This window comes from Morchella sextelata (assembly GCF_020137385.1).
Source record: "Morchella sextelata strain SCLS chromosome Unknown scls_28, whole genome shotgun sequence".
NCBI lineage: Eukaryota > Fungi > Ascomycota > Pezizomycetes > Pezizales > Morchellaceae > Morchella > Morchella sextelata.
This window is the reverse complement of record NW_025408643.1, coordinates 413,461-424,004: the sequence shown is the minus strand read 5'-3', so window position 1 is coordinate 424,004 and position 10,544 is coordinate 413,461. Positions and strand designations below refer to the sequence as shown.

At 44.1% G+C, this 10,544-nt stretch overlaps 3 protein-coding genes across 3 annotated transcripts; all 3 read left to right on the top strand.

Annotated features, from left to right (window-relative positions):
* Nucleotides 1-4,584: 4,584 nt before the first annotated feature.
* Nucleotides 4,585-5,292, top strand: H6S33_008802 (uncharacterized protein; the record flags this gene model as incomplete). Its single annotated transcript, XM_044840143.1, has 1 exon — nt 4,585-5,292. One exon carries the CDS (start codon nt 4,585-4,587, stop codon nt 5,290-5,292), a length of 708 nt encoding a protein of 235 aa, XP_044687658.1.
* A 533-nt stretch (nt 5,293-5,825) lies between these two features.
* Nucleotides 5,826-6,988, top strand: H6S33_008801 (uncharacterized protein; the record flags this gene model as incomplete). The annotated part of the gene is made up of 4 exons (XM_044840142.1): nt 5,826-6,025; nt 6,196-6,302; nt 6,367-6,802; nt 6,970-6,988. The coding sequence occupies 4 exons, from the start codon at nt 5,826-5,828 to the stop codon at nt 6,986-6,988; spliced, it is 762 nt and encodes a 253-aa protein (XP_044687657.1).
* Nucleotides 6,989-9,588: 2,600 nt separating this feature from the next.
* H6S33_008800 (uncharacterized protein) lies at nt 9,589-10,236 on the top strand (the record flags this gene model as incomplete). Its single annotated transcript, XM_044840141.1, has 1 exon — nt 9,589-10,236. One exon carries the CDS (start codon nt 9,589-9,591, stop codon nt 10,234-10,236), a length of 648 nt encoding a protein of 215 aa, XP_044687656.1.
* Nucleotides 10,237-10,544: the final 308 nt, after the last annotated feature.

Below are 10,544 nucleotides of genomic sequence, written 5' to 3'. Positions count from 1 at the left end.
CTATGTGACCGGTGTCCCGGTAATGATCGGAAACCACAAAGAACGTAGGTCCAAGTAGTGGTGGGTTTACCGCTCGCCCCAAGAAATATGCCACAAAATGACATACCGCGAAAAATCAATCATAAACAAACCGACTTGCGAACTACTCAACCTCCACCAAACCCTCAATTTGGTCTGAACCTTCTCGAACATCGTTGGGCGTTGAAACTCATTTCCAGCTGATGTTCTGATCTGTTGACCAAGACGTCGATTTGGCCAAGTGCGCGCAAAATTTGTGAAGATTGATGGATAGGGCGATCATTTCAGAAGGCCCATATTATGATGAATAGCGCGTTCCCTCGAGCAAGCTCGCATAATAGCTCCCCTCCAGACTCCAGTCATCAGGTACTCTGTTAAAACAGTTGGACCCTGTCGATGGATTTTGTTTTCTTTCATTGGCGGATGTTACCTATTCACCGGATGTTCGCCAGATGGGTATCATGACTGAATGCCAGTTTGCATATTTCAGAGGTCCGCTGAACGGGCATTCCGTTCAACTCAAATTTCGGACTTAGCTAATGGGGCACAGCAACTATTGCGGCTTGCGTAGTTATGAACATTGTACTGCTCACATCTAAGGTTCCGCACATCGGGCTGGGGTTGAGCCTTTGCCTAGCCCTTGGCTGGCTTGGTTACTGGGTTTTGCTTGGGCACATCTTGTATTAGCTCATACACATACGTTACTAACATTACTTTGGGTGTTGTGGCACTCACTGTATAAGAACCTAATACTATTCTGCGTACGTTGTATGGAGATGCCAAACGGATGTATGATACTAACTAGTATCTCCAAGGTCAACCACTCTTTATTAACCTCATAATAGTATTCTATATCGTATGAACTAGTACCTTATAATAGGTCCAGCGGATAGGTAGCACCCGCAGATCGGGTAGAACATATTGTTGAACTGTCGGTCATTAGCACAGTCAGTAGTGGGCGGCCGGCCTTAGTGTAAATGGAGCTCACATGAGTGTATTACAGTCATGTCTTCGACATCACCTCCTTCCTGTCCATTATTTTTCTTGTACTTTAGCTAAAATACAACGTACTGCCGTCCTACCTTTCATGGGGCCTTGCAGCTTGCCTGTTCCATCCGAGCGGAAACACACCAAGACACCCTTAAAATGTAGAGTACGGTACATTCCTCCCAGGCAGTGCAAGAAAGGTAGCCCGCATTTCAGACCAGCTTTTCTCCTTACAAGGCTATGTCAATTGACCCAAATAGTGTAGCTACCCAGTTGGCAGTTAAAGACTGGTTTTGTAGATAGATTATGTTCCCTTTTTACCTATGCCAATATACGGGCAGCAAATCTGTTGCATCGTCAGCTCAAACCGCCGGTAGAAGTGGAAATATTACCTTCTGGAACTAATAACAGTTGCAAGAGACTGCAGACTGACATTCGTTTTAAGTTAGGATTAGATACTTCCTCTGGTAAGTTTTTAGAATCCTTTTGGGCTATCCATAGAGGGTTATTGAGATCTGGTCGCGGGCACGCATACCGCAAAATCTCGAGTTATTCGGGAGGTTGCCAAGGTCACCTGCTAACCTACATTTAGTTTAGATCCTGTAAAAGAGGGCTGTTTTCTTGAAGGTCGCTCCTCTAAAGGTCAGGATTCTCAGCTTTTTGACTTGGCAACCCCCCGAATAACTCGAGATTTAGTGGTACCGTAATTGGAATTCTAAATTAGTCCGGCTCAGTGCGCTATCAAGCCTGAAGAGTTACTGCAATGCAAGGCCACAGCCCACCATATTCCTTAAGCTATTCCCGCTGTCAAAGAAGAATATGATACACAACGTGGATTGGCGCAGTCTGATAGCTTCACTCTACCACGCCAATTGATGTATCCAAAATGTGTCGTACATACGCTCATGATGTATGTATGACAAATTTTGTATCGCCTGGTAGGCCGAGACCTGCTCAGAATATGATGCTCTGCAGGCTCGGCTGCTTGGCAACAAAGAGCTGTCGATTGCTGTAGGTAGCTTCAGCTGTGTCATTTCAGTCCGCCCCCGCACCCGCTTGAGTCCTCTCTCATGTCCGTTTGAGTCTATCCTCATATCCGCTTACGCTCAGGTATTCGTCGAGAGCCATGTTGTGAAAGAGAAAACTAAGCCGTTGAGAAGTCAAGAGTCCCCCTGGACTCCTATTATCAATCATGCGCGCTTGCCCGCATTTATTCGTCAGTAACATCTCAGCCGCTAGTACATACGCTTATAAATCTACCAGGTGAATTGGATTGGTTAGGTGTTTTCAAACTGTTCTGGAGAGATGATCAGTTGCGCTACATTCCAGACTCAACAAATCAGTACACCACAGAATTCTATGACAAAAGAAACAAGGTTAAACGGAGAAGAGGCCTTACACGTCGGTCAAATTCAACTGCTTCCCGGTGTCATCCATGGAAAGAAACTACTCCAGAAGAGTAGAGGTATTTTAGGAGTAATCATGCTACTGGGTGCGTTGAAGGCCCGAGAAGCACAAAAGTGTTGAACATAGTCGGAATTGTAACTGGGGGCTTCCTTCAGATGCCGACAGTAGACTCGATGTTCAGAGCAGGATGCAAAAAAATGTGAAGGCACACTGTTGGAGCGTGGCAGAGAGTCGAATAGGTTTAGGAACAATTAAGTCAAGGAATTTAACAACTTTAAGGGCTCTTCTCGCAAGCAAAAGATCGGATAATTTATGAGAGACTAAGAGAGCGGGTTCGAATTGTTATATAACTCGTCGTCACAAAGCAGAGGCAAAGTTGCAACGAGAGCTGACCTAGGCCTAGCTAATAGTCGGAGCACAGCGAGTATTTCTCATGAGCGCGGAGTAGCGTCGGCGTAGCCTATATAAAAACTTGACAATTACCTTGTCTATATAACCAAACCTATTGACAAGTCCGTCAAAAATGCGAGTCAAGACTAAGTAGGTAGGCAAGCGCAATACCTCACTCATATTATCCCCTCCCAAACCGGGCTAGGCTATTACTAAGTAACTCTTATCATGAGCCGCTCTCCGAACCACATCAACCCCGCACTGCGACCAAGCCTCCCGCCGCAGGATTAGACAAAAAAAGAAAACTTGTTTTTCAGTCATTGACACACGAGTGATTACTCATGACTACAAGGCCGCATGCATGGATGCAAACGAAATACCCCGTCCAACCTTCAGTAGATTATGCTCAATGCATGAGCAACATCATTAATAGATCAAGCAGGACCGTTCGATCCAATTATCTAGGTTTGGCCTTAGTCGAACCCTACCCCATGGTGCTGGTATAATTCCGTTCATGGTGGACATTGATGTGAGGGGGAAATGATTATTTCGTCGCATATCATCTATTCTTCCCTTCCTAACCATGAAGATTCAGCCCTAGCCCCGTACTATTTGTCTCTAACTTTGAGAAATGGCTCATAAACCGTACTTCTAGCTGAGATTGAAGCCCCCCGAACCAAAATTACCCTGGTTAAAAACATTGTAACCCACTTTCAACCCTAACTAACTAATATAATTTAATGATTTACCTCTCCGTACCCCGTTGATAATAGCTCAACATCACCTAGTATAATTTTAAAGGTTTATTCAGTCTGCACAGTTAAAGAAAAAAAAAACCTTCACGAATTTGACATACCGTTTAAATTTAGGGGTAGGATTAGTTACCCCGTTGGGGGGCGGTATTTGAGGTGAGTAGCATAGTTGCTATGCAGGGTCAGGGTTTCCTCTCTCGACCAATCAGAAGCCTTCAACCTGCGAAAGAATTAAGGGCAGTACAACCTGCCAGATTGTTTACCCTGTCCGATTCCCTATTGGAAACGTTGGGCAACGGCCTGAACCTCACCATCATTACTCAACGTCCGCGGGGCTGATATATCAACGAATTGATAACGACAAACACCTATACTAATATTTATAAAGATAATGTAAGTGTTGCGATAGCATAATAGGTTCATGGAATAGTATTAAACACTTAATAGACATACTTTCAAACTTGAATCTGTAGAACCCGGGTCGGGCACGTCAGGTGACAAAAAGGAAAAACGGCCAAATTCGAAGGAGATTGATATAGGGAGAAGAGCTCGTATAATGGCAAAGCATTACGGCTCCAGCGCGCTCTCTTTTTGAGCTATCGCTAAGGAGCTCAATATCAAGGAAAATTCTTGTGGTAGAGTTTATAAGCGTATTATGGATAGAGCGAAGGGTTCTGGGATTGAGACTTGCGACCTCCCAAAGCTCATGACACCTCAAGCCCTTGTATCAAAGGCAAGGCCTGGCCGGCCCAAGATATTGACTGAAGAACAGAAAAAAACCCTTTTCATTTAGTGAACAAGAATAGAGATACACGCCGCATGACTGTCTAGGAATTGCGGAATGAGTACGGGGTTTCAAATGTATATATCTCGACCATCAATAAAGCATTGCATGAGCAGGGCTTAGGGTGTTATAAGGAAACAAAAAAACCTGCTATCAGTAAAGATGCAAGGACTGCAAGACTTAAATTTGCGAAATCAAACTTGAACTGGGAACCTGACGAAGAATGATCTCATTAGAGGTGGACAGATGAGATGGAAATTACTGTGGGAGTGTCATGAGGACCGCATCACATATGGAGGGAGAAGACTCGGAAGGATAATTGGAACCCTGACTGTCTGGGCTGTAAAACTGATCAAGGTCAGAACATTATCTTCTGCGGAACGATTGGATGTGATTATAAGGGCCCGTGTCATGTCTAGGATACAGAAAGAGGGAAGGAAGCACAGGAGTCTGCAGACCTACGGAGCAAAGAAATACAAAACTAAAGATTGGGAGATAAATAGGAGTGAGGGGAGGAAAGGCGGCAAAGATGCTTGGAGATATGTCAAGCATGTTGCTAAACCTATTTTGTGGCCAGAGTGTAGAAAACTCACCGAGATAGATCTCAATACTGTCTTGGAGGATAATGCACCGGCATATAAGGTAGGTGATACCAATGGGGAGAGGGAAAAAGAAGGTATAAAGAAGGCCAATTGGCCCTCTAGATCTCCGGATTTTAACCCTATTGAACATATATGGAATTGGATGAGAAGGGAAATAGATAAAAGAAATGATGTTGCTACTGTGAATGGAATGAACAAGGCATTAAGAGAGATGTGGGAGGAGTTGAGCATCGATAGGATCAATGATGAAGTGAAATCGCTACCTCATATCACGGCTGAATGTGTTCTTAAAGGCGGAGGAACCAACTTTCCTGAGATATCTGTATTCTACTCATCTCTACGGCCATTCTGACCTACTTTGAGGGGAAATCTATTAAGAATTGGTGGAGTACGATCCATTTGAGTCCTTACCCGTGAAGACGGCCATGAGGTTCAGGCTGTTGCGAAGCAGCCTTGGCGCTGTCTCAATACATTAGGGAATCGGACAGGATAAAAAATCCGGCAAGTATACATACTCGCGCGGCCGGTTTGAAGCCGCCTAAAGAACTGTGGCGAGTGATCTGGCAGCCAATAAGAGCTCGACCTTTTGTAGTCTTTAGATCAATTGTATTTTTTGTATGAGCGGCTTCAATCCGGTAGCGCGAGTATTAGACATGTAGGTGGCCCTAGCTAGCCTAGTGGTGGAACATTCTCCGAAATCACCGCTTATGTCAATCCCTAACCCGGGCCCAGGAAGGACACACGTCATTACATCATCCTCTTCACTTCCTCACCGCTATTATCCTCTCCACTCGCCACGTCTTTCTTCTCGCTATAATTTACTAACATCCCGATTTTGGTGTGGTCATCTGAACAATTATCAGCTCCGGGTGAATACCCCACACGATGCCCCTAGAGACAGTAGTTTATCAGGATTCAGACTTGAACACTGTGATATACCCAACGTCCTCAGACTCAACACTGTCTCCACACTTCACCACCGACAGGGGAGTTCTACTACCGGGGGAGGACTCTGTAGTTGAAATAATGGAAGAAGAAGACGTAGATGAATACCGTCTCCCACCTTGCGATATCATACCACTCTGGTACGTTAAATGCTCCCTCCCTGCCTCATCTCTACATCTGGTAGGGAAGGTTAGCTATTTTCCCCTGCCATTTGTTACTTCAGTCATTGGCTACCGGGCTTCACCATCGAAGCTCATGTATCTGGTTACGCATATGAACCTTTCATAGTCTAATTCGACGCGCCTTGCAGCCTAGGCATTTACTCGGCTATCAGGAATCCCATCTATGGCGTCAGTCCCAGCGACGCTCTCTGGTTCAAAGATCCTGTGATTCTACCCTCCGGCAGCTCTCCACGTCGTATAGTAAGCTGGTTGATATTTCTGTCCTAATAATCAAAGATCATTTCCCTCCGGTCTACCAGGATCCATCGGTTACCTTCCCCCAAGTGTAGATGCTGCCCTAAGACGAGATGAACCCAAGGCATGGCCAGAACCGCTTCCTAGGGAGTCGGACAAAGGCAGTGCGCTTGTCAAACTTCGTGCTATCTTTGAGGCCATAGTATATCTCAACTTGACTTACGGTGTATTGCACAGAGAGCTGTTTGAGCTTATAAAAGTAACTTCCCGAGCAATTGGTGGCACGGTATTAAATGCGCATTTTACTGCTATCGAGGACCCTAGATTCCAAATGCAAATCGGATTGATTAAGAAGTGGTTGAGGGGAAGACAGGGGGAATTTTTGCGAGTCCTCGATGAGATGGGCTGGCTGTTTGAAAAGTCTAGGGACGAGCTCAGCCGCATGCATACTGGTAGGCATTACGGCGGTGGCCTACGGGAAAGAAAGGTAGTCCGGAGAAGGTGGGTAATTCTTACACTTATTTGATTTAAAAACCACCTTGAAAACACCTGTTGCCTGCGGCATATATCTATACTTAATCAGATCATCGATCAAAACCTACAAAGATTCTGTTCATAGCGAGATAGCTTAGTGATAGGCACATTCGCTGACTGAATCCGAGTCTTAGGGCGAGTGACGGATGCTGACTTTCGTATCATAGCCCATAGATCAGTTTAAGGCAATAAGGATCTCTAGATCCCTAAACCTAGAAAGATGAATGTACTCATGTCAATTTAGGCTCCGCCAAATACTCCACAGAAACACACTCTGAGTAGCACACTCTGTAAATAACTAGTGTCTAAGCGTGGCTCAGTGTAAGACTTGGTTTCATAGTGGGTTTAGTTCTGGGCCAGGTCTTTAAGTGTACAGTCGAAAGGGCAGTATCCAGAGCGGGTGATGCTCTTACTCCTTCCCATTCAATCAAAGAGCTACATGTGATAAGCTCCTGTATATAATTCCAGTACCAAGCCGGCCTAATACCCAGCGTACGGCATTACATAATTCATCGTTGCCGCTCGAAAGGCAATCAAAATTCACCAAAACATAACAACACAATGAAGCACCTAAATGTTTGATATTGTAGATATAGATGGTTATGTTTATATATAAGTAGTCCAAATGATAGATTCTATGTTTGTGCGACAATTACCAAAGGAGCTGCATACTTAGCTATAAATCTAAGAATTTGAGATCTTTGCCAAGCCCCATACAAAGTTGAGGTCTTGGCACGGATTTCAGGATTGTTCGCTACAGCTCATGCAAAAATTGATATTCTTACAAAACAAGCTTAATAAATGATTCTTCCTACTTTATATTTCTATTAGCTAAGACTCTAAGTTAATCTCTGAAAAATTAGTGATGGAGGAAAGGTTTGAAAATGGTGTGTTTTAGGTTGACAACGAGGACTTCTGTCAAAGGACTCTGTACATGTATTGAATACTTCTCTGTCAGCACCAGGATTAGCATGTTTGGCGAAAGGCACGAACCTTAACACATTCGAAAATGACTTATCACAAGATATCCACGTCCCAAGTCCTATGGGGGCACATTCAAATAAAGTAAGGAGTACCGGTATTCCACCATGCGATCATGACGCCTCCGGAACGGAGGGATTACGAATGTATTTCACAAAACCCACATTGACGGCCCTGACTAAGTCGTTATGTCATTTAAACACTGTATTTTTTGGTGCTATTAATTAAGCATTTTTTAGCTTTACATAAACATCCATGATGTACTGATCTGCAGCTGTGTATTACTCCCGCCGCAGCGTATCATACATATAGTACTAAAAAAGCGGGTGGATCCAGTACAATATCTGGCAAAATATCATAGGGTTACGGTATTGTTACGGTATTGCTACGGTATAATAGTTAGGATTCCGATTTAATTCGGAGGTTTTGCACAATTCCGTATTGGTACAGTACCTATTATATCTTCTTTTTTTGGTACTGTACACTTACTTAACATTAGCCTCGTACCCATCCCCTATCAGCAGTTCGCCTGCTCACTCCAGGTGAGTTTGGTCGCACATTAAACATACATGTATGTTTACTGTAATATACTCCCAATATATCAGTGGTAATACAGTATCAACCCAGGCATAATATCAGATGCGTATTTCTGGACCCTTCGACAATCTTCAACCATCCGACACCTTTATCTAGCCAGCCCCAGGGGTACATGTAGTATATTCATATACATGTATCTAGTACATGTTTGTTTGCCATCTCACTGAATTGACTGGCGAACACGCAAGTAACCAAAGAGTGGCCCATTTTTGAATGTCGGTCATCTCGATAGCGATAATTGAGGGTCTCGCCGAATTAATCAGCAGCACTATGCAGTACATCTATGCATCTGAACTACAGAATCTGCTCTTAATTTGCTATGTATCCATATCTCCCATCACATGGATGTACGTAGTGGTAGCACCCTTTAGCGAGGAGTGCCGCTTGAAAACTGACCATACCTCTAACTACTGTGTGCATTGTAGGTGTATTTTCGGGGTGCTATTCATCTGGTCCCGCTCCTTTCTTTTCTCTCCTTGCCAACAATTCTTCAATCTTTGAGTATGTAGTTAGCCATCTTCAAGAACCACTCTCACTGCGACAGGTATCATCAGATTATCATACGTGATCACGGGCTAGCTTTATCGTGCCCATGTCAACCTGATATTTCCCTGACAGTCTTATTCACAGCGCAGCCCATTCGATACCCGTTGCTGTGAGGCTACCCCCCACGGTTAGTGATCTGTTTCTTTGAGCCCTCCTTTCATCACCATAACACCCTCTTTCCCAGCCGCGGATAATGATTGCTAACTGTATCGGCAGCTGACATCTCCCAACATTCAGCACATTCCTTCTTCACCCAGCCAGTTCCCGAAGCCGGAAAGACTGGCTAATATCTATCCGTCATCAGATTTTAAGAGGAACAGTTTGTGATTTAAGTCTGCTCTCGAAGTCCGTATCTCTATCATCTTGTTTTCAATCGGTCAGCCACCGCCGCCACTCAACCTAGTAAAAATATATGCTGCAGATTGTTACCCTCATCTCGAATTCATATACCCCTCCCGCCCCCGCCGTATCTCAAGCCTACCATCCGACACTACCACCATTCATTCATGAATTCATGGATGCCGCGTGATCCTAGAAAGGAAGCTCCACCTCAGAGACTCATAGAAAAGTACTTGACTGATGCCACTCAATCATTTGATAAATATCGGGTGAATCCAGGCTCAGTTCAAATGGCTATATTGTTTAAGAACCTCGATCGACTATTCGCCGCCATGAACACACAGAAGACTAAGGACCTTAAATCGACCATTTGGTACGATTTGTACTTCAGGTTCTTCTTGGCGCGCATGAGTGGCTGGGAATTTCTGCTGGTAGCACTTCCATTATTCCTGATCTCTTTTTTTGTTGAGGTCTTCGTCTGTTACCCAGGGAATATCAACATACCCAAAGCTGTAATTGCAATTATTGTGCTTTGCGAGTCCCTGGAGTTCATTCTTCAACTTGTACTTTGTTGGACCCGTCTCCGCAAATGCCCAGCTTTCTACCGAAAATGGGGCATCCGCATCAAAACACTCTCCGGAATCGTTGTGGTTGCCTTCAAGGCTGCAGAAATCTACAGTATTTGCAAACTTGTTCCAAACTCGGAACCAAGTAGTGCACTTGATCGTTGGGGTATGTTTGGGCCAAGACTTCAGAAAGCGATGAAATCGTTGCTTGTCATCATATTCTTGAATTCAGCCGATCGCGAATTGGATTTTGGAGGGAACGAAAACGAGATATTCTCCGGATACAATGCAAGAGTATTTGGTCCTCTCATTAATCAGGAAGAGAGAAATCATGTCTTGAAGCTGGTTACAAGGATGCGCGGGCACAATTGAGGGGAATACGAAATCAATACATTTATATGCGAAAGGAGCAGAAAGCGAGGGGGTTGAAAAAGGTTAATAATATTGCTATGCAATATTTGTGGGAATCGAGGTCAGCAGCTCATATTACTATCTCTCTTGATTGATACTCCCTTACCCTAAGGTTTGATCAATAGGTTTGACAGTGCCATTCGGTCTTGTTTAATTCGAAAGAGGCAAGTCCCGTTGTAAGATTAGCCGAATTTCTATCCTTATAGTATTACTTTTATGTTTTTGTTTTGTTTTCTCTGCTGCTAGTGGTTGAATATCCTCATAGCCTC